Here is a 24,076-nt window from a genome sequence, read left to right on the forward strand (position 1 = left end):
ATCACTCAATCACAAGCTTCAAAGGTTGTGGTATACTAAGGACTATACACTTACCACTCATACAGCTACTGGTGTAGCTGTGCAACACACTGTTCTCATATTTATATATTTATTCCCTAATCTTGTATTCATTAATATTTCATTCACTACTGTAATTAGGAGAACACATGCTTTACAGCCAGCTCCAATTATTCTACTAATTATGATGACCTCAGTCAAAACAGAATTTGTGACCTGCTGCATCATTTTGAGATATTGTGCCCCAGTTTGAGTTTTATGCACTGAATGAAAAAGTCACTTTCTAATCATACAATATAATTATGTTTCTACTTGAAACTGTAGTTGAGAAACAATAATGTAAATGTATGTGAAATTTTTTTATTTTATTTTATTTTATTTTATTTTATTGAGAAATATATGAAGATTCTAAAGACTCTAAAGATTAAAAACAATTTTCAGACATTTCCTAAATTTGACAATTTTCAAATTTAGGATTTTATTTAAACATACATGAAATAATTCACACAATAACAGATTAAATAATTAATTAATACTCTATTTAATTGAAGGCAAAAAAAAAAAAATTCAAATAATTGCTTTTCTTTTGAACTTTCTATTCATCAAAGCATTAGAAAAACTGTATTCAACTGCACAATGGGTTTCAACTGTGATGATAATAAGAAATGTTTCTTTGTTGGCACCAACAGCCTCTTGGGCAGCAGGCCGACATGTAGCATCATTGCACTTCGGGCGTCCCGAGTATAACTATACTGTCCTGTCAAATTAAAGGCATAAAAAGCCAAAAATAAATCTTAAAAAAATAAAGTTTTCTTTAGTAGCAAATCTGCATATTAGATTTCTAAAGGATCATATCACACTGAAGACTGGAATGATGATGCTGAAAATTCAGCCTTTTCTTCGCAGGAATAAATAATGGTTTAAAATACCTTAAAACAGTTATCAAATAAATAAAATAAATGCAGCATACAGAGCATAAAAGACTCTTTTCATTTAAAAAGTGTGCATAAATGAAACATTTCCTCATTCTAACTGTCTGCAGCCCTTCTCATGGTTTTCATCAAATGACATTGACTATGTAAAGTATAACACATGACCTCTTAGTGGCTACAGCCCATGGGGCTCCCAGCAGATACCTACATTATTCAGCCTGTTTGTGTAGTTGTGTGTGTGTGAGAGAGAAGTGAGAGACATCCTCCATGACACACAAATACACACTCAGGCTAGCTGAAGGCTTGGCAATTACTGTCACTGAAAGCAAGAGGAAATTGTCTCTCATCCTCTCTGTACCAGTGGAGGAATGGAGAGTAGGGCTGTATGAGAATTGCCTCTGTGACATTGAGACCATCCTAGTGTGTCCCACAAGCATGCTGTCATACATTGCTATACAGATCAAAACAACTGTTGACTCATTTGTAATAATGAGCATCCAGGGTGTTTCTGTATGCTATATCATGTGTTACAGTGTATATATGATGTTGTATATTCATTTTGCTCATTGAACACCCAGACTGAAATCAACAATGTCGGTAATCAAATATGCAAATTTGTAATATTGTCATTTTGCTTAAATCAGTTATTCCACCCCCCCAATTTTTTTTTATATCAACTGAACCCCTTTGACCTGAAATATTTACATAAAGTATCCCCAGAAATGTATGCATATAAAAATTAAGGCCTATCAAGCTATTCATGTTTTTAATCTAATTAATGCAAGTTAATAATATGTACATTTTGTGCATGAGTCACTATCTTGTTTCCAGTCTTTGATTTTGCAGCTTGTGATATCTGTTAATAGTTGCAAAATATAAAAGTATCACTGTTGTCATAGTAACCGCATCTCCATGCTTTAGGTGTTGTCGCTAGGCGCTGACGTGCTTCCAGAGTATAAGCTTCAGACGCCACGCATCGACAAGTTCACCATCCTACACTACAGCCCCTTCAAGGCAGTCTGGGATTGGCTGATTCTGCTGCTTGTCATATACACCGCTGTTTTCACGCCCTACAGCGCTGCCTTCCTGCTCAATGACGTAGAGGAGCAGAAGAGACGAGAGTGTGGTTATTCCTGCAGCCCGCTCAACGTGGTGGACCTCATAGTGGACATCATGTTTATCGTAGACATTCTTATAAATTTCCGGACTACGTACGTTAATGCCAACGAAGAGGTGGTTAGTCATCCAGCTAAGATAGCAGTGCATTACTTCAAGGGATGGTTCTTCATAGACATGGTGGCAGCCATACCGTTTGATCTGCTCATATTTGAGGGAGGATCAGAAGAGGTGAGCGGTGCATATGTATATGTTTGGTTTGATTTGTTTTAGTTCTGTAATTTACAATGAAAGATTTTTCATGCAATTCGTACTGTCACTCATACTTTGGGTTAGTAATTTGAACAAATACAAAAAACTGCAGTAGTCAACATTTGAAGTGGATCAAAAAAGTTCATCAAAGTTGTCCTAAGACAAGAAATTATTTTGGTTTCAGGTTTTAGGACAACTTTAATGAAATTAAATGAAATTTTGATCCACTTCATATGTTGACTAGTATACTTCAAACTACATGGAACATCATAGCAAACACCCTGAAAACCTGGCAACCAACACCCTCATGGGTACATTTCCACCCAAATGCTAAAAATCTGGGGATTAATATAAAATGCAGTTTAAAAGATTAGTTCACTACCAGAATAAAAATTTCCTGATAGATTACTCACCCCCATGTCATCCAAGATGTTCATGTCTTTCTTTCTTCAGTCAAAATGATTTTAATTAAAACATTCCAGGATTTTTCTCCACATAGTGGACTTCAACAGGGATCAACGGGTTGAAGGTCCAAATTGCAGTTTCAACACAGCTTCAAATGGCTCTACACAATCCCAGCTGAGGAATAAGGGCCTTATCTAGCAAAACGTTTGGCCATTTTCTAAAAAAATACAAATACTTTTTAACACAAATGCTCATCTTGCACTAGCTCTGTGATGTGCATCCACAACATAGGCACATGTGACATAGGCAGTAGTACCGAACTCCATCTGATTTTTCTACTTCAAAATCATCCGACATCTTAGTTTTACCTTTTTTTTTTTTTTTTGTAAAGGCCTTTGATTTGACCTTTTCAATGTGACTAAGTAATGCAAGCATTTTTGGTTAAAAAGTATATAAATTTTTATTATTTTTAGAAAATGACCTATCGTTTAGCTAGATAAGACCTTTGATTTTCAGCTGGGATCGTGCAGAGCCCTTTGAAGCTGTTGAAACTCCCCCCTTGAAGTCCATTATATGGAGAAAAATCCTTGAATGTTTTCCTCAAAAACCATCATTTTTTTGTGACTAAAGAAAGAAAGATATGAACATCTTGGATGACATGGGGGTGAGTAAATTATCAGGAAATGTTTATTCTGGAAGTGAACTAATCCTTTAATGCTTAAATATGGATTTAAGTATGACTGGGTTGTTTAGGCTTTAGTGCAAAAGTGTCATTTTTATCTAAACGTTATGTTAACATGAATGTATGTTTGCGCTTCACCTTCTTGATTAGACCACAACTCTGATTGGCCTGCTAAAGACTGCCCGACTGCTCCGATTGGTCCGTGTGGCACGGAAGCTGGATCGTTACTCAGAGTATGGGGCGGCTGTCCTAATGCTCCTCATGTGTATCTTTGCACTGATTGCTCATTGGTTGGCTTGCATATGGTATGCGATTGGCAATGTGGAGAAGCACTATCTGGATCACACAATTGGCTGGTTGGACAATCTAGCTATATCTATCGGCAAGCAGTATAACGGTACCGACCTCTCCTCAGGCCCTTCAATCAAGGACAAGTATGTGACAGCACTGTATTTCACATTCAGCAGTCTGACCAGCGTGGGCTTTGGCAACGTGTCACCAAATACCAACTCTGAGAAGATCTTCTCCATCTGCGTCATGCTCATTGGCTGTGGGTTATCAATACATTAAAATTAGACTTATGCCATCAAAATCACCAGTGTAGCAAACAGGAATGCTTTTTAAGACAGCTTAATCTTATGTATTATTGAGCATATTGAGCATATTAACATGATATTTTAAAAGGAATTAATACTTCTAAAAATTACAAATTTTGTCCCTAAGCATATATAAGTTAATATTATTAATATTTTTTAAAGGAATTAATACTTTTATTAAGAATCCTCAAAATATTAAGCAAATTTTAGTTTTATATATATATATATATATATATATATATATATATATATATATATATATATATATATATATATATATATATATATATATATATATATAGCTTAAATCCTTGCATTCTCTCTTTGTGTTTTAGCTCTGATGTATGCTAGTATCTTTGGGAATGTTTCTGCTATAATTCAGCGACTGTACTCAGGAACAGCTCGGTACCATCTGCAGATGCTTCGGGTCAAAGAATTCATTCGCTTCCACCAGATCCCTAACCCGCTGAGACAAAGACTGGAGGAGTACTTCCAACACGCATGGACATATACCAATGGCATCGACATGAACATGGTAAGAGTCAGGTTTTTTTCCCCTTGACATGAATTTCTGTAATTGAATAAATAAATGCATTTATCAGTCAGTGTTTGCATGATGTGCCAGTGTGTTACCTATCTAGTGTTTAAAAAATATGTGCCTCAGTCACAGAGTATTAATGTCAAATGTGTTCATGTGTCTACGCAGTGATCTGATATGCATTGTCTCTTTCTTATACGCACTCAAACGGACTGACTTCAACACCCTGGTGAGCAGGAGGTATAGATTAATGTTTGCTTTTGACCAAGAAAGCTGCAGTTGTTTTATTTTTAATGTTTTCTGTAATGTCTGTATATTTTTATTGAAGCATGCAGTTGGTTTTTAAACTGTGCATGTCTAACCGCGGGCAGTGTTGTGTTAAATACGTACCGTTTTATAAGGTAAGCATAGTCTAAATGTTATAGCCAATTAAAGCAATTAAAGTTTGGTCCATTTGAAGACTGATGTTAAATCAAAAACTCTATTTACAAAGGTAATTGCATGTGTACTGTGACTCATCCTGCACACAGACATTTGCCCAGTTCCATTTCAGTTATTTTCCTTCAAATAAATCAGTTTCACTTTGATGGACCTAGGTTGTATTGACATTTCCCATTTTATTAGGCATTAGATTTAGTTAGTCAATCAGATAGATAGTTATTGCACATTAATTTTTTTTTCTTTGTTCCTTGGCAGACATCCCAAATGCAATTTTAAACAAGAAACGTGTTTTTTATACTTTTTTGTTTTGTTTTTTTAGATGAACCCAAAAAAATTGGGGAAAAACATAAGTGGCATTCGCATTCTCCTCTGCTTGATGTGCCGTATATCATTATATGAAGCAAACGCAAATCAAAGGCAAACACAATGCAATGCAGCAGAAACAAAGGATCCCAGACGTATTCATACTGTGCTTCATCTTTTATGTATTTGTAGTTGAGGGAGACAGGGCTATATTAGCATTGTATAATCTGAGCTCTAACGCAAGGCTCTTAAAACCTGCAATCATTCTGCCCTCCTCCTTCTCTTCTCCATGGGGAACACTCTTTCTCTCTTTTTCTCTCTTTTCCCTCTCTGCAGGTACTGAAGGGCTTTCCAGAGTGCCTGCAGGCTGATATCTGTCTTCATCTGAATAACAGTTTGCTCCAGAGCTGCAAGGCTTTCCACGGAGCGACCAAAGGATGCCTACGGGCACTGGCGATGCGCTTTAAGACCACTCATGCCCCACCGGGTGACACACTGGTGCATTGTGGAGACGTTCTCACGGCCCTCTACTTTGTGGCCAGGGGATCTATCGAGATCCTCCGAGACGACATAGTGGTGGCCATCCTGGGTGAGCAATGAACAATTAAACAAACTTTCACTGGAAGCCTGCAATAAGCAAATGCTGTTGGCTTTACATCTAAAAGGCTGGGCATCTAAATGGGAAGTGATGGAGGAGACAAAAGGACTGAAGGATAAATGTAGTTTATATGTATATATATCCTATAATAAGTACAGTATCATTGTCCAAATAACAGATTACTGGAATGCTGTGGAAAATGGGTTGTCTTACAATATGGCACTTGCACACTCATCTAAATTTAATATAAACATCTCAGAGGCTCAGAGGTAATAAGAGACTTAATGAAAGAAATGCTGTCCTTCATTCAAGGATATCTCTCCTGTGATGAGCTCATCATGTTTTTTTATAGATGGAGAGAGACTGAAATAGAGGTAAGCTGAAGGAAAGTGAGAGAACGAGGCAGAGAAGGGTTATAATTAAATAAGAAGATGCGGGAATGAGAGTGATGTCAGTGTGGTGCATGTTTCCCTTGTTCATTAGATTTGCGAAGTGTCAGTGTGACAGAGAGCCCCGAGTGACAGCACTAGTTTCATTATTTACAGGCGCATTTATTAAACTCGTTCACACACAAGCTCGAGAGTCTCGAGCCACATCCATGCACGGGCAGGTGGAGCAGGGTAAGCCGAATTTAAATGGTCCATCTCTCTTCCTACGCAAGCTGGCTTTAACAGAATAAGGCCAAGGGAAGAAAAAGAGCCGCACACTTACCCACTCATGCAACTCAGCAGAAACTCGCTGTACACTGCGCAAAATTGCTGAGAGAAGCTACCTCCTGCTTCATATGTATTCTTAGGTCTCAGTTGAAGAATCACTACCTCAGCAAGAATCTGTTGTCTTACGAAATTGTTGCAGATGGACACTTCATCACTGTACACTAATTCTGGCTCTGACCAGGACTCTGATACTCTAATATCGTACTCACCTCGAGTAATTTATATATAATATACAGCACTAATGCCTTTAGCCACGACCCTGAGCCGGATTTAGATCCGGGGGCAGGTGGCCGCTGCCCAGGTGGCTGTCGTTTGTTTGTCAGGTCTGACCTTTGATATGTATCACCGCAGAAATGTGCTGTCAGGCCTTGACTTTTCTCTTGGCACATGTCCTCACGAAGCTTGCAGGGGCTTTCAGAAATATCACATCCTCAGTGTTTATCAAGATATATTTTACCCAAATTGTGAGCTTGCATCAATGGCGGGAAAAAAGTAATTGCAAGTTTATTTTTTGCGATTTCAGAGTTTATATCTTATAATTAAAAAAATAATAATCTTAGAATTTATATTTATTCTGATGTTTATTCTCTGAATTCTGAGTTGCCATCTTGCAATTCAGTTTATATCAAGCAATTCTGACTTTTATCGAAATTTTGAGTTTACATCTCATGACCGAAAGGGTCTATCTGTTTCATGAGATGCATTTCATCTTTGAAATGTTTTGTTTATATTAATGCACAAAATCACATTTAACATTTCCAAAATTACATTCAAAATTCTCAGAAAACGGTTTATATTAATCACAGTTGTGAGATATATTGTGAGATAAAAAGTCACAATTACCTTTTTATTTTTTCTAAACTTAATGTGATGAAATAAAGGAAATATTACAGAGACAACAAATAGATAACTTATTTCACCTTCACTGGCAGCACACATATGTCTTCAAGTGTTGTCTTGTTTACAACAAATGACTCTTGAGCTGATTCATCTAATGAATTAAACAAAAGACATTTTCAGTTTGAATCAACCCACTCCAATTTGCAAAGACAACTAGAAGTAAGCTATTTGAAGGTTGATTCCTCCAAAGAAGTGTTTGTTTGACTAGTGGAAGACGGGGAGTTTTGGAATCGTATTTGCCAACGTCCAATATTTTTGCCACAGAAGTGACATGCTTCAACTTTAAAGATATACATTCAGTAAAATCATTTTAGTTTACTGTGTTAAACTAAACAACAAGGGAAGCAAATACCTTGCATGACTTATTTTGTTGACAGCACTGACACACATAACGTGTTATTACATTTACTGCAATCTGGCAGTTTCAACAGGAATCCAAACAATTAGGAATTTCACATTAAGGTGAAAGATTTACCCACAGATTTTGCAATGGCTTTAAGAAATCTGCTTGGTTTAAAAATGATTTCTTTGTATGCTGTGCTTCATACATCACTACTATAATTTACTTTTTTTGCCTGTGAAATTTCACTTACATACTAATATGGGAATTTACTTTCTCGTGTGTAACTATTTGTCCATTTTCTTTCTTCATTGTTTTATCTTCTTTTCTTATCAATGTACGCCGACCTCTCAGGTAAGAATGATATTTTTGGAGAGATGATTCATCTGTACGCCAAACCAGGGAAAGCCAATGCAGATGTTCGAGCGATGTGCTACTGCGACCTCCACACCATCTACAGAGAGGATCTTCTGGAGGTTCTGGAGATGTATCCTGAATTCTCAGACTACTTCCTGTCCAATCTGGAGCTCACGTTTAACCTGCGTGATGAGAACGCCAAGGTAAAGCAACAAGCTACGTATAATTGCTTAGTGTTTTGAAATAAAAAGATGAAATGTTCCACACTAACATTGACTATATAGTTTATTCTCCAGCCCACCATGACCCTTTATGAAAATTAAACATAACATCTTTAAAAATCATGGCATTAACTATTAACACATTAATACAAAAGTGTATAACTTAATCTTATTAATCTTAGAAGGACAATTTACTGTAGTTTTGTACTTAGTGGTACTTAATGGTTATTTAATTAATCTTTGCAAATCGCTTGTCCTAATATGTGCTAGTTAGCAAGTTTCGGGGTTAAGTTTACAGTCTGCTTGTCACCCCACAGAAGAGGGGGCAGGGTTAGCAGAGCTCATTAGCATTTAAAGCAACATTGACTGAAACAGCTTGCTGAAAACAGAGCTGATTTTGACAGGGTAAAAAGGGTGTTGTTTTACACTACCATTGAGAAATTTAAACTAAAGGATGTTATAGACTTTTCATTAAAACTCTTAAAGAATCATATCAACTTGTGGAAAATGGGCATCCGATGGTCACTTTAAAAAAGAACGGGTACTGGTTACTCTTAATGCAGTTACAAAGAATAGGCAGTAGATCTTTAAAAAAGGGCGACATAAAAGCAGTGGTTTTCAACCAATGTGTGATTTCTAGGCCTGGAAAAGTAATGTAAATTAATACAACCCATGGGTTATTTTAATATCTTTTATGATTTTACAATTTCCTACTCATGCCAAGTTGGAATTGTTAAAAAATATTTTTTTTTATTTTGAAGTTTGTAATTAAATATGGTTTTAGTGAATGTTGTTGTGGACACTGACGAGCCTTGGAGTCAGAAAGGTGGAGAGCCACTGTGCTACTGTATATGCCAAGTCTTCAAATGTGTATGTTTAAAGTATATGTAACGTTAATGTATAGTTAAATTCTGTCTATCAGTAGGTTAGATGTATGCAGTCCGTTTACATGTGTAGCACTGTAGTTCTGTGTCTTTTTTTTTTTTTTGTATGCTTCCACATATAGTGGAATGGCAATAATGTTCACTTAACTTTTTTGTGACAAAGAGATTGAAATTTGTGTTGTTATAGTCTACGCTTTCTGGTGGGCTGTTGTCCATTGATTTATTGGATGTCAAGATTTTCACCAAATGACCTATGAATAGCTCACCCAAACATAAAAGTATTTTTACTCATCATTTACTTCATCATGTCATTCAAAACCTGTAGAAGTTACTTTCTTATGTTGGACACAAAAGAAGGTATTTTGAAGAATTATGAAGTTGTTGGTCGCCATTGACTTCCATAGTAGTGAATGAAATACCGTGGAAGTCAATTGGGAACATCATTTGATTACCAGCATTCTTCAAAATATCTTCTTTTATATTCAACACAAGTAAGAAAATGATGACAAATGATGACAAAATTTTCATTTTTGTGTGAACCGTTTCTTTGTGCTCTGGTCTGTTCCTTTTGCATGACTTACTTTGATGATGCTCTTCTGTCATTTTGAAGCTGTTATATATAAAGAATGATCTGGAAATTCTTTAGAAAGTCAGCTTGTACAGTGTGTTCCAAAGAAGAAAGCCAATCAGTTTTTTCCTTTCTAATGTTGCTACAGTAAATAAAGTTAGTGCCTTTTGCCTAATGTGATGATGTCTTGTGTGTGGCAGGGAGCCACAGCTCCTCAGAGGAACCTATACACGGCCGTGAGTGACTCAGACACAGAAGACCCTGACGTCAGGACCAAACCCTGCTTTAAGAGGAAACGCTCCGCAGGTCAGGAGATTCGCATCCATCTTCCGCTCCTCTTCTCCACTGTTCTCTCCTTTTTTGGTCCCTCCTTTGTTTCCCTTCCCCCGTCACCTCCCTTCCTCTTTCCACCTCTCTTTTCTCTCCTGCTGGTCCCTTCCTCTTTCCACCGGTGATTGTTGGCCACAGACAGATGTTTGTTATTGTGTGGTTGCAATGTGCCAGATTTCACCTGAACGGTCAAGAACCGTTTTATCCCTCGTCCCTGTGTAACCTGCTGTTTGGATTATTCATCCCGGCCAAATCTCTTACTCTCTTGCCGACACATTCCCTTCTATCTTTTACTTTGTTCAAGGTGCAATCTGGAGAGTGACCGTGAGAACTGTGTGTGTAATTCTGCAAGGACTTTGTGTTCCCTCAGGTTCTCAGAGCAGACTGAGCGGGACAGACGGGGAAAGGGGAAGAGATCGAGAGGTTTGCACGTTTCCGGGAGAGGAGGAGGAGGAGGAGGAGGAAGAAGAGGGTGAGGAAGAAACGGCAAGGCCTTTGAGTCAATCCATTCCTGTCAACCTGAACACCATCCCTGACACATACTCTAAAGATTGTGTTGAAAACAATCTGTTTCACAAAGGTATAACATACTCATTCTCAAGGGTGGCCTACAGTAACACTTTACTTGAAACATATCAAGATGCTTTAAATACAAATTGTAATTCATTGTTTATTTTACAATACATTACTTAATAGTGGTCTTTTTTTCTTCTCATTGTTTGGTGTACATCTGAGTGAAACAGATTATTGTAAAAATAAAAAATATAGGGCAGGGACTTTGCCGACTGGATGGAGGCAGATCTGATTGCAAGCTTGCAGCCAATTGTAAGGGGCGGGATTGAAGCAGATGAAATGATTGGACAAGAGAGTATGCAATTGCAGTGGTAGATCAAGTTATGACATTTTAATTAAGAATTGGTAGGTCAAAAAAAAAACATATTGCATGTCTACATTTTTTTTTATTAAATTAGATTTTATATTGTAACAGTACTAAAAGAAAAGATACTATTTCCTTTTTCCTTTTTAAATCCAGATTTATTTGTAAAGTGCTTTTCATAATTATAATTCCACTGCAGCATGTTTTACCGTTTTGTGTGTGTGTGTTAAGCATTAAATTACCATAAATAATCAGTGCCATAACTTCTAATGCATTATATTTAATACTAAAATGTTTATTTTTTATGACATTTTCTGCTCAGCCTCTGGCATGCCATGGGCGGTGTTTGGAGTAATTGGTAACACTTTAGTACAGGGACCAATTCTCACTATTAACTAGTTGCTTATTAGCATGCATATTATTAACATTGGCTGTTTATTAGAACCTATAAAGCACATTCTGCATGACCATATTCTACATCCCTAATCCTACACAAGAACCAAACTTAACAACTACCTAGCAAATAAGGAGTTTATTAAGGCAAAATTCATAATTAATGGTTTGTCAATAGCAAGAATTGGACCTTAAAATAAAGTGTGACCGAGTAATTTTATGAAAATGTGTTTGTAACAATTTTATAATAAAATATCACTGTTTTCTAAAAGGCTTATTTTCAATGACAAAATGTAGTAATTTTAGCAGGAATCCACGTAATCATAAATTGATGAAAGATTTCCCCACACAGTTTTTGATCACACGTTCACCACGCTGACCAACAGAAAGCTACTTGGTTTGAAAGTGACTTCTGTGTGAGCTGTAGTTCATGTAGTATTTGATGGCATTATTAATATTGGTAACGCTTTCTGTGGAGCCTATATATAAAATGTATTGTATACAAGGCCTTGTTTAAAGTATTGCCAAAAATTGCTAAATCAGATTGTGTATGCTATATAAAGTGAATTTATAAATAACTAGAGGAAAACAATGAGTCACAAATGTGCAATGTGCAATTTTTTGTGACTCTGTACAGTAAAGAAGAGGTTTTGATTGTGTGAACAATGACTGCTGATATAATTACTGTACACAGTCAGGGAGCTTCTCTTCCTCTTTTTTCTTCTCTCATCGCTAAATATTACAAGACGACACTAGAGCATATGATAAGATTGAGTAAGGCAAATCTTGTTGAGGCAAACATTTTTTCTTGGGCTTCTGGGTTTTGCAGCTGTTATATTAGGGCACACTGGTGCAGTGTTGAGAGAATTAATGACGTGTGTATATGTGTGAGCTATATCTCATTTGTCTTATGGTGCCATATGTTTTGTTATAGTGTGTATGCATATAAAAATGTCTGTGTGCAGTACAATTGACAACATACAAACCTAATTCATCTTACATATGTTTATGAATTATTGGGTTTGTATGTTTGTGTCTCTGATTAATTGCACTGGGACTTTATTTTCTCTAGATGTGTGTGTTGAAGAATGGCCTTGTGGGAATGCAGATGACTCAGCGAAATCTCAGGACAGAGAAGGAGACGACGACTGTGAAAGTGACATCACATTCGGCGAAATGGAGCAAAGACTGGATCTACTGCAGGAACACCTAAACAGGTGAGAGAGTGAGAGAAAGTGAGATAAAGTAGGTCACATGAAAGAGTAAATTAGGAGAATATGAGTTAAAACCAACTTTAACATACAGAACATTTTGTGCTGTTGATCAAAAGGGTGGCTGCCGCCATCTGCTGGTCAGAGACTGTTGCATCTCTGCGTCATTATGCGTGTGTGTGTTTGTAGGCTGGAAGAGCAGATGACATCAGACATCCAGGCTATTTTACAGTTGCTCCAGAGGCAGAGTACTCTGGGACCTCCGGAGTACAGCACTGTGGCCGTCAGTCCAGACTACCACAAACCCGTGCAGCCCGTCACTGCCATGCAGACACAGGTAACACACAGGCTATGTTCACAAAGCATCTGTCCACTGTGCTGTGCAAAATGTCATTTGATTAAAAATTGTTGCCAGATTGGAGCCGATTTTGGATGACTTTGCAATAGTACATTCAAATGGCAGAAATAGCAGTATGTTTAATCTGTTTTCATCTTCGCAGAGTCCTGATCTAGAGAACGCCTGCAAAGCCAAAGACTCCAACGCCTGCAGTTACCACGGTGATGACCTCTGACGTCAGCACGCGGAGCCAGAGTTGGAGGCGGGTATCCACCGGCCCTCCTCTGATCCTGGCTGTCCAAGGAAATAATATAAGGTCAAAGGTTAAAGTTTTCATGGTCGTGAAACAGAATCCAATAACAACAGAATTCCCAGGGGGAAGTACAGTAAGAGCAGTGTTTAATCATGAGGTTTGAGTTGTAATATTCAGACTTTTTGAATCAAATTGCTGCATAGAGAAGTCGCACTCCTGTATGCTTTTTATGTAACTATGCATAGACAGAACAAAATCTACAGTAAGCTCAACCTCCTCCATTCAAAACAACTGCAGCTACAGCTAGACTCAGGGTAGAGAAAACAAAACCGAAGAGTCATATGCAAAGATCTGAAATCGACCTTCTATGTCCCTCATAGTTAGGAGTTGAACAAAAGCTTGTGAACAGATGCATTAATGCAGTATCAGTCTAAAGGTTGTTCATTTTGTAAATATATAAATGGAATGGTGGTCAGGAAATAACATACTAGACCATGTTAATGAAAGATGCATGCTGGGAAAAAATGCAGTGTTTGTTTATTTTTTGCATGTTTCTTTAAAAAAAAAACACTTGCATTGGTAATCAAGTGACATGAGCTTGGTTTTTTGTCCTTATATCACTTATTTGAGATTTATACATGTATTTACTTAACTATAAATTTCCTGGTATTCAGGAAGAATCTTTTACTTGAACTGAACTCTGCAAAGCAAAGCCTCATCATCAAACTGTCATCATCTCAAAATATCACATTATTCTGCCCATATCAGATTTCCACAGGACAGTTGTCCCTTCAGAACCAACTAAGCATTGTAAAAGTATTGTCAGTATTGCAATATTATGTCTCAGTATTGAATTTGACAAAACTTTGATGGTCTAAGAAAGTGTCAGCATTTTTTGGCCCTCATAGTATTTAATTCAAACCACAGATGAACGTTTCACCAGTCCACAAACATCTGGGGGCTTTTAACACTTAAAGGGTCATTTTTAACCCTGGTTAGATATCATTTGCATATTTATGAGGCAAATCTATGTTTTAATAACTTCTTGTCTATCTGTGGAAATGTTACCACATAGGTCCCCTCTGGTTGTCCGCTCATGTTACAGTTTGAGCTGTATTACTCAGATGCTTAAAAGCCTTATGAATATTTAATGAGGTAAGCATTGAGACAGTTTATGATTGGCTGTCTGTTGCTAAACAGCTGGCCTTTGGATTCTAGCACTTAAAGCAAGGTAGATGCCTGATTTCATTCATCGTTGATACGGCTGCTTAACCCAGGGTTAAAACTGGCCCTGTGGAAAGCCCTTTTGTGTTATATGTTGTTTTTTGTCCTCATTTCTTTATGCAATTTACAGGTTCATTTGAGAATTGGTTCTTTCATTCTGAAGCTGTAGCAGTGTTTATCTGGAGAATGTGATCTGCAGGTGAAAGCTCTAGCTTTTGTAGCAGTAGTCATTCCTGGCCTTCCAGACGATAGATCTATGTTAACAGAACCCACAAAATGCACACTTTTAGTCTTGCAGTATAACATGGCATTGAGTTCACGTGTAGGAGGACTGCATGTTTAACCAAAGTTAGTTAGTTGAATTAATCACTTAATCATATTTAATGAGATGCATTGAAACACAGAGTCTTCCTAGTGTCAGCTAAAACAACAAAAAAAGAAAAAAAAAAACACGAAAAAATGTATGCATGTCTTAATTTGGTAATTTACTCATAGCGCCACCAGATTTAGAGCCTCTTCGTGAATGAATCTGATTGGTAGGCTGAAATCTGGAGGCGGAGCATCATGACATATCAGTGTATGCTCATCACACAGGTATGTCGTTGGCTGTCCTGACTGGCTCGTGTGACCGCTGTGATCACAGCATGCGTTGACCTAACAGCTTCCTGTGAGATAGTCCAAGTCGTGTCTGGTGTTTCAGGAAGCTGGCAGGAGTGGGTTTGCCTTAGGGGGGATTGTGGGACAAGGCCAGGACACATGTCAGTGTGGGAAAAGAGCAAGAGAAAGATACGATACTATTGCGATCTTTTGCACAAACTCTTTGAAACATCTTGTACAGTGTCACTTTTTAAAACTAGTGCTGTTCGCAAAATTGTTTTTATGCATTTTTTTAAATGTTTGACACTGTATTTTATACAATGCAACACATAACAGCAGGTTAGAATGTTTTCTTCCTTGGATATATTGGTATGTATTATATTTATGCTGTATATTGTGAATATTACAAGAGTTAACGCACAACTGAGTAAATTAATAAAGGACAGAATGCTTAATTTACAATGTTGCACAAATTTTATTTATGGAAAAACAGGGTTTCTGCAGGTTTGATGAAGCGAAATTTAAGACTTTTTTTTGAGACCAAGCAAAATTTAAGGAATCGGTTGAAGGGAACACAATGTAAATCTCAGTTGCAGACAATGAGTTACTAGAATATGAAAAAATAAATTACTGTACCTTTCGATCACACTGCAAAAGGTGATGTTCTTCTGCAGTATTTTTGTCTTTTTTTCCAGTGCAAAAATCTAAAGATTCTTAAATTGATACATTTACTTAAGAAGCAAAATGACATTAAATAAGAATGAACTTTAATGATTAAAACGAGAGCAAATGTGTCAGTGAGCTCAGAAAAATCTACTAAGTTTTACACCCCACTCAAAGATATTTTTCGTGATTTAGGCTTATTTAATTTGTTTATTTTACATTTGTAGAAAATGTATCTTCTTGTAATGTTTTGATGTTTAGATATTGTATTAGAAACCTGAAATACTGAGGAAGATAATCATTTTTTTGTAATACATGCAAGAGTTAATTCCAGGACTTTATTAATTTAAGATTTACTTTCTGCTATAATTTAAGACCTGCAGAAATCCTGAAAAAGCATACTTCTATATGTATATTTATAAGAACCTGTGAAAAAAAAAAAAAGGTTTTATGCACCTCCATCTGCAAAATCGTATCGAATAGGTGGAAATGGGGAAAAACTAAAATCTCAGAAACTGAGATAGGGTACAGTGGAGTCAAAAAAATCTCAGCTGATTATTGAGCAAAAAAAAAAAGTGCAGATTTTTACATTTTTCTCAAAAACCTAAAACCTTCTATTTCTAAATTTACAATGTCTTGATATTTGGACCCCACTTCCTACCGAAAGTATAATATACTACATTTGCTGTTATAGCTCAAATAAGGCTAAAAACTGTATTATTTCAATGCACAATTCTGAGTGTGTTTGTCTGTGTCACACACTAAGCAGCAGAGCAACCCCTGCCAGAACCCATTTTGCAGGTCTCTCTCTGCTCTTCAGGCTGAAAGTCCAGATATATGTGTTAGCACGTAGTTTGGTTTTATAGACGGGGCATTCGTAGGTATTGCGCGTCTCCTGTCGGTCGTTTGGGATGGCTCGGACAGCTATAACAGGCATGCTGGGGGTTAGTTCCTTCAGTCGTGCTTCTGCGATTGTCCCACCTTGAATATCCCAGCGTGCACCTGCAGTCACAAGCACTGACTTTAGACTCAAATGCACCCAAATGGCACATATAAAAGAGAAAGCATTTTGATTGGCTGACAGAAGTGCCCTGTGATTGGATGGATGATACAGACCCTCCATGTAAAGGCCATAAATGTAGGCTCCCTCTCTAGCTGGCTGGTTAAACTCCTCTTTGAACTTCTTGGTCACATCCACAGTCAAATTCATCTTGTCCAGTGGCCATTCATTCTTACGTGCCAAACTCTGCATCACAGCTACAAAAACAAAATTGTGTATGATGCACATATATAAACAAAAAAACATATTACACTACCCTATAGATATATCTCAAATAAATTTTATTTTTAACTTCCTATTAATCAACAAAAAAAATCATGATTTCCACAAAAATATTACAAAAGCAATATAAAATCTTTCCAACACCAAACATTTGAATGGTAGTACACATATATAAATGTTTGTATTATTTATATACAAGCTTGTATGTGTTACTGTACCTGTTAGAAAAGACTGAGGGTTAAATAAACCAGAGATCCAGACCACACTAGGCAGAGAGAGATCGTGAGTCCAGCTATCTAACTCTCTACAGCGGAGTAACACGTCATTATACCTGATTGCAAACACACAGACATTACATATACAAACTGTTATCATAAAACAGTACAGCTTTTATATAGTTTCAGAACTTAGTGAGTTGACAACATACATAAGGCAGTAAAACTATGATAATGAACAATGCCATCTTTAACGGAGTTTGCTGCAATGCATTCTGGGATAATTTCATCCACAGAAAATGTGACCTTAAACAAGATATCTCCTAATATCTTAATAATATAACCAGACTTTGCACCCTACAAAGCAGCACTAGGTTTCAGAACAGAGCTTGAACTTACAGCTAATATTCACTGCTTACCACAGTCCAAGGCTGTATATAGAGGGGTAGGCCAGTTTGGCCCAGGTATCTGGAACATTATCAAAAAACAGAGCTGTCTGTATCTGCTCCATCTCTGATGAAATAGCCAGCTCTCCCTGCCAGAGAATACATGAACAGTTTATATACATACTTGTGAAGCCAGACTTTTGACTATCCACCTAAAGTCTTAGACAAGAGGACACTGTGATTCATAAATTTGAAATCAATGATACAATGCAGCTGATAACAAACTAGCATGGAAAAAAACTGAATAACAGCGCACCTTTAGCCCCAGGTCCAGCTCTTTGAGCGAGCGTCTTATTTCATTGAGGAGAATGTTCATACGCTCACACTCCTGGAAACACACCAGAATGTAGGGCGAGCGTTCAGCTGTTTTGGACGTGATGTCAGACATGTTGTACTCTTCTGGTAGTTTTTCCAGGATGTCATCCAAGATCGTCTTCACCTGAAACAGCAATGGCTTAAGCAGTTTATTTGGGCAATATATGATCTGCAGACCTGCACCCTTTCAAAAGCTCAGAAACAGACCTTCTCTTCAGTGGTCTGTGAGGCTCCTTCACCCATGTTGGAGTCTCTGGACTGAAGCTCCAAAAGAGTGTGGAAGAGGCTGTCTGATGTCACTGTCAGAAACTCAATCTCAGCGTTTGGATGCAGCCCATAATGCACTGGGCTTTCGTGTGGCAGCATCTCATCTACGTACAAATGATAACCCTGGTAATCCAGGTTAGAAGGCACAACAAATCCTGGAGCCAGTGACAACTTCCTGTCAAACTGTAATGAGAAAAGTGTTAGTGTTTGTTTTTATGAAATGTTTATCAGGAGCTAAAATCAACCAATTGTGAAAACTGAATATTTAAAATCCAATAAACAGATAACTTTTTTATGTTCTAGGCTCTGGCCAGATAATAAATTTCAATACTATTTTGTCTAAATAAATAAAAAATGCAATTCTAAAAAAATGCATACAAAATTGTAATGAATGTACAGTCAGAAAAAAAATGATTTTCATGTTGAGGTTTGCTAACATTTACAAGCAACCGTGTTACTCAATTTGAAGGGTTTTTAAAGATTAACTTTGTTAACTAAGATAAACTATGTTAGACAACAGCAAAAAAAATATGGCAAATGAACATGAAAATGTAATTCAATTTTGAAAAAAAAAAAGAATAATGGCCAATAACCAATATTGTACAAATATGTAGTCCATTCCAACTAAAAACTAAAACCATTCATTTTAAATGCTTAAAGTGGATTAAGGCATCACAACATTATGTATGTTATGAAAGATAAATAAACAATCCAACATGCCATCTTAAAAGGATTAGTCTTTGTGATATATATATATATATATATATATATATATATATATCACATGAATTAATCGCATTGAAAATAAAAGTTTTTGTTTACATAATATACAGGTGCATCTCAATAAATTAGAATGTCGTGGAAAAGTTAATTTCAGTAATTCAACTCAAATTATGAAACTCGTCTATTAAATAAATTCAGTGCACACAGACTAAAGTAGTTTAAGTCTTTGGTTCTTTTAATTGAGATGATTTTGGCTCACATTTAACAAAAACCCACCAATTCACTATCTCAACAAATTAGAATACTTCATAAGACCAATAAAAAACATTTTTAGTAAATTGTTGTCCTTATGTTCATTTACTGTACATGTACTCAATCCTTGGTAGGGGCTCCTTTTGCTTTAATTACTGCCTCAATTCGGAGTGGCATGGAGCAGTTTGTGGCACTGCTGAGGTGGTATGCAAGCCCAGGTTTCTTTGACTGTGGCCTTCAGCTCATCTGCATTGTTTGGTCTCTTGTTTCTCATTTTCCTCTTGACAATACCCCATAGATTCTCTATAGGGGTTCGGGTCTGGTGAGTTTGCTGGCCAGTCAAACACACCAGCACCATGGTCATTTAACCAACTTTTGTTGCTTTTGGCAGTGTGGGCAGGTGCCAAATCCTGCTGGAAAATGAAATCAGCATCTTCAAAAAGCTGGTCAGGAGAAGGAAGCATGAAGTGCACCAAAATTTCTTGGTAAACAGGTGCAGTTACTTTGGTTTTCAAAAAACACATTGGACCAACACCAGCAGATGACATTGCACCACAAATCATCACAGACTGTGGAAACTTAACACTGGACTTCAAGCAACTTGGGCGATGAGCTTCTCCACCCTTCCTCCAGACTCTAGGACCTTGGTTTCCAAATGAAACCAAAAACTTGCTCTCATCTGAAAAGAGGACTTTGGACCACTGGGCAATAGTCCAGTTTTTCTTCTCCTTAGCCCAGGTAAGACGCCTCTGACGTTGTCTGTGGTTCAGGAGTGGCTTAACAAGAGGAATACGACAACTGTAGCGAGTTGTGTGGTGGCTCATGATGCCTTGACCCCAGCGTCAGTCCATTCCTTGTGAAGTTCACTCAAATTCTTGAATCAATTTTGCTTGACAATCCTCATAAAGCTGCGGTTCTCTCGGTTGGTTGTGCATCTTTTTCTTCCACAGTTTTTCCTTCCACTCAACTTTCTGTAAACATGCTTGGATACAGCACTCTGTGAACAGCCAGCTTCTTTGGCAATGAATGTTTGTGGTTTACCCTTCTTGTGAAAGGTGTCAGTGATTGTCTTCTGGACAACTGTCAGATCAGCAGTCTCCCCCATGATTGTGTAGCCTAGTGACCCAAACTGAGAGACCATTCTGAAGGCTCAGGAAACCTTTGCAGATGATTTTGAGTTGATTAGCTGATTGGCATGTCACCATATTCTAAATTATTGAGATGGTGAATTTTTGGGTTTTTGTAAAATGTGAGTCAAAATCATCACAATTAAAAGAACAAAAGACTTAAACTACTTCAGTCTGTGTGCATTGAATTTATTTAATACATGAGTTGCACAATTTGAGTTGAATTACTGAAATAAATTAACTTTTCCATGACATTCTAATTTATTGAGATGCACCTGTATGTGTCTATTGTGTATACTTATGTTTATATAAATACACACACATGCATGTAGATATTTAAGAAAAATATGTTAAGTGTATATATTAAATATATTTATATAGGATATAATTTATATAAATATATACATGTAAATACATGTAAATATTTTCAATATGCTGTATGTGTGTGTCTTTATATATAATAACTATACACAGTACACACACACATATATTATGTAAACAAAATTTTATCGTATTAATCGTGATTTTTATTGTAATATTGCTATTATCTAGCACTAACTTTATCTAAATCTTTGAAGGATTCTTAGATCCTCACATGCAAATTGTGTGTTGTTTTAATTTTTGTTTTCCCAATTCATTTATAATCATATATTCACATAATAATTTTATAGACATAAGTCATTCACAAGTGATTTATTATTGGATTATTTTTATCATTTGATTATTATATTATTTATAATTTTATTATTTAAGTATTTTTATCATTTATTCATTTATAATGTTTATTTGTTTACTCATTTATTCATTATGTTTCTGTATTTTATATTTTTTTTCCTTGCTTGTGCATTTCCATTGTTGTTCAATCTCATGCTTGTGGGGTTTCATGACTGTTTTGTCTGTATGAATAGGAGATAGATAAGAGGGGATGTTTATGGAAACACAACGTTTATGGGATGTTGCTGTGAAACAGTTTGATATATTATTACTTGCTGAATTTAAAATAAACTGCGTCAAATAAACTATGAAAATGAGAATAAAGTCATACAAGCTGCAATCCATTTCTTATTGGTTAAAATGAACAGAGACTCTCTCGTGTTTTTCACGGGATCAGCACCTATGCCAGACACCAACTTTGCCGTTTAACAGGGTTTGGGTATCGACAGCTCTGCTGACTAGTTGTTCTGTTACAGGACAAACAGATATTTTCTGACGGGATCTGGCGTCCGGGGCTGGCTCCTAATTATTATCTGGTGTGGAGACCCAAACTAACTTCTTATATTATGTCTACTACTTCATATAAATAACATCACATATATATGGTTGTGCATGTGTGTTTGAGTGAGAGTATACACCTGGTTAGGCTGCATGTACTCTTCCAGGTAAGTTCTGCACAGTCTCCTGTCCCAGTCATCAGTAATGTGACCTCCATACATGATCTCACCAAACAAGTAACGAAGGTCTTCCCATGGTACCTGGGCAGCAGACGTTTGTTTACATGGCTCTGTATTACATACTCACACACACACACACAGAAAGATGAGTTTTTGTCCCACAGTTAATTACACACCTGCGAGTTGGCTTCTAGGTAGTTGTAAAGCACGTTCACTGATATGGTGAGATCTCCTGTGTTAAAAGGGTACTTCCTGTTCCAGCCCTGTGGTCCAAACTTCCTCCTTTCAGCCACACAAGCGTGGAAATAACACAGCGAGAACAGGATGGTCTTAAACTCCTGCTCACGGGAACACTGGTCCAGAATGTCCTACATAAACACATCTTCATGTTTCAAAAGTGTTTCTGAAATTCAATTTTCTCATTTGTCTTAATTATACACACAAGCAAAGGTTTTTGTGTCACATCCCATTCCTGACATGTCTGAAGCCTTACAAAATTCTGTTTTCTTGTCAATTACAGCCTATCAGAACATATTTGATGTTTAATATACAGCTTTTTTTGACCAATAGGATATTACTATGGGTGGGGCCTTCAACACAACGTGCAACTTTTTTTCATTCTGTTTACCTGATCAAAGTTGTCCAGCGCAGCATGTAGGTTGGCCAGCATGCCTGTGGGTGGCTCATTGGTAATTTTGATGGAATTTTCTAGAATTCCCTGAGGAATGATGTGTTCCTGTGGAGTGGGAGAAGGTTCTGCACTCATGAACACTCTGTAGTCTTGGTGACTGTTCACACAGCAATGTTCAAGAAGCTTTTCTAAACTTCCCAGCCACTTTGCCACCAGGTGAATGTTCTAAAAGAAACACAAGCATTTGCATAAGGTATATGCATAAAATAACAGAAATATACAATATACAGATAACAGACACACCTGTAAAATTACCCAGTGACCCTCTTTAGAAGCTTTTTCCATGGCAAGTTCAGCAACGGACTCCTGGCCCTGTCCTAGAGACACATTATGGAGCTTTCCCAGGTCTATAGTGAAACCCAGCTTCTTACCTAAATATGTACACAGAAATACACAAAGGCTTTGTTCACAATGTCTGTTCAAACTGAATTTCTAGTGGGCCAGGGTTTGACTGGGTCAATATTCAGAAATCATGACACTATATGAAAAATAAAACAAAAAAGATTCTTGCATGAGATGAATGAAAAGTTTGCATGAATTCTTACCTAGGGACTCAACATCTTTTAGGGGGTCTACTCCAGGGGACAAGATGAAGACCACGGGGGAAGCAGGACCACTCTCTTTGAATGAGCGTGCAAACTCCATCTTCCTGCCCTCGGTGTACTGTACACCTAGTTTCTCTTCAACAAAGTTCCTATTCAAGCAAACATACACATCTGTTATCGTTTTCTGTGTGGGGATTATTGTTTTTATACTAAGCTTATCCTAACTCCACCCCTAAAGCTTTCATCAAATTTGTTTTTGTCCCACCACTGAAAGTCCATGCAACCAACATTTTTAAGCTTCAGTACTTGAAGACACTGGAAATGTAATATTAAGATGGTTTTCTTCTGCAGGGACAAGATCACTTTACACAGTTAATTTCACATTATTCACATACAAACATAGAGCTAATAAACAAACATGCTTTCTTGTAGCTAGTAGTTGAATCTCTGATTACCATATTAGATGTGCTGTATGCATGTTGATTAATATAGATTTACATTAATTTATATGGATGGCTTTTATACCATGTCATTTTGTAATTTTTTATGCATATACGTTTTGGATTCACAGACTTGCAGATAGACAAAAAGGCAAGAGAATATTAAAAAAACTATTTGTCTTCTGAAGATGAATGATTTAATTGTCTAATAGGCTTTAAATGACATGAAGGTGAGACACTTTAATTTGTCTTTTCTACAATGTTTTGTGTTATCTTTAATGAACACATACTACAATATCATAGAGTTACCGGACAGCGTATGTCATCCGGTCAGGTCGGAGAGCCCTCATAAGGATGAGTTTCTGGAGTGAACTCTTGTTTTTCCATTCCTGAGGGAGTTTCTCTTTCTCTGGACACTCTGACTCCACCATTTTCTTCCAGCGTTTGGGAGAACCCTCGATGTCCCGGTCCAGACCACGGAACTCATCAGTGAAGCTCATTGTCTGCAGGAAGATTTGAAAGATTTAAAAAAAATTCTATTTCCTGAAGAGAAATTACCATGGTTACTAAGCGGACAGAACAGGATTCTATGTTAGAGTGTTCCTCTACTACAGCCCCAGGTCTTTAAGC

The 24,076-nt window shown here is 36.9% G+C and overlaps 2 protein-coding genes across 6 annotated transcripts in view; one reads left to right on the forward strand and one right to left on the reverse strand.

The window, feature by feature from the left end:
• LOC109055088 (potassium voltage-gated channel subfamily H member 7-like) overlaps positions 1-15,551 on the forward strand; it is a 52,936-nt gene extending 37,385 nt beyond the window's left edge. For 4 of the 5 annotated variants that reach the window (XM_042725503.1, XM_042725502.1, XM_042725500.1 and 1 more), the window contains 10 exons: positions 1,872-2,297; positions 3,556-3,955; positions 4,337-4,537; positions 5,618-5,872; positions 8,192-8,397; positions 10,068-10,173; positions 10,568-10,777; positions 12,540-12,684; positions 12,868-13,015; positions 13,179-15,551. In XM_042725503.1, coding sequence (XP_042581437.1) covers positions 1,872-2,297; positions 3,556-3,955; positions 4,337-4,537; positions 5,618-5,872; positions 8,192-8,397; positions 10,068-10,173; positions 10,568-10,777; positions 12,540-12,684; positions 12,868-13,015; positions 13,179-13,250 — 2,169 coding nt within the window. In that variant the 3' untranslated portion in view covers positions 13,251-15,551. The remainder of the gene's footprint in view (positions 1-1,871; positions 2,298-3,555; positions 3,956-4,336; positions 4,538-5,617; positions 5,873-8,191; positions 8,398-10,067; positions 10,174-10,567; positions 10,778-12,539; positions 12,685-12,867; positions 13,016-13,178) is intronic. The other variant, XM_042725501.1, reaches the window with a different exon arrangement.
• dnah9l (dynein, axonemal, heavy polypeptide 9 like) overlaps positions 15,545-24,076 on the reverse strand; it is a 42,116-nt gene continuing 33,584 nt past the window's right edge. Inside the window, 12 exon segments of the mRNA XM_042725505.1 lie at positions 15,545-16,754; positions 16,869-17,009; positions 17,253-17,365; positions 17,669-17,784; positions 17,952-18,134; positions 18,218-18,460; positions 21,732-21,851; positions 21,947-22,138; positions 22,399-22,626; positions 22,705-22,832; positions 23,007-23,155; positions 23,756-23,949. Of these exon segments, the coding sequence (XP_042581439.1) occupies positions 16,507-16,754; positions 16,869-17,009; positions 17,253-17,365; positions 17,669-17,784; positions 17,952-18,134; positions 18,218-18,460; positions 21,732-21,851; positions 21,947-22,138; positions 22,399-22,626; positions 22,705-22,832; positions 23,007-23,155; positions 23,756-23,949 (2,055 nt within the window). The 3' untranslated portion in view covers positions 15,545-16,506.

The sequence above is a fragment of the Cyprinus carpio genome, chromosome B6 (assembly GCF_018340385.1).
Source record: "Cyprinus carpio isolate SPL01 chromosome B6, ASM1834038v1, whole genome shotgun sequence".
In the NCBI taxonomy this organism is placed as follows: Eukaryota; Metazoa; Chordata; class Actinopteri; order Cypriniformes; family Cyprinidae; genus Cyprinus; species Cyprinus carpio.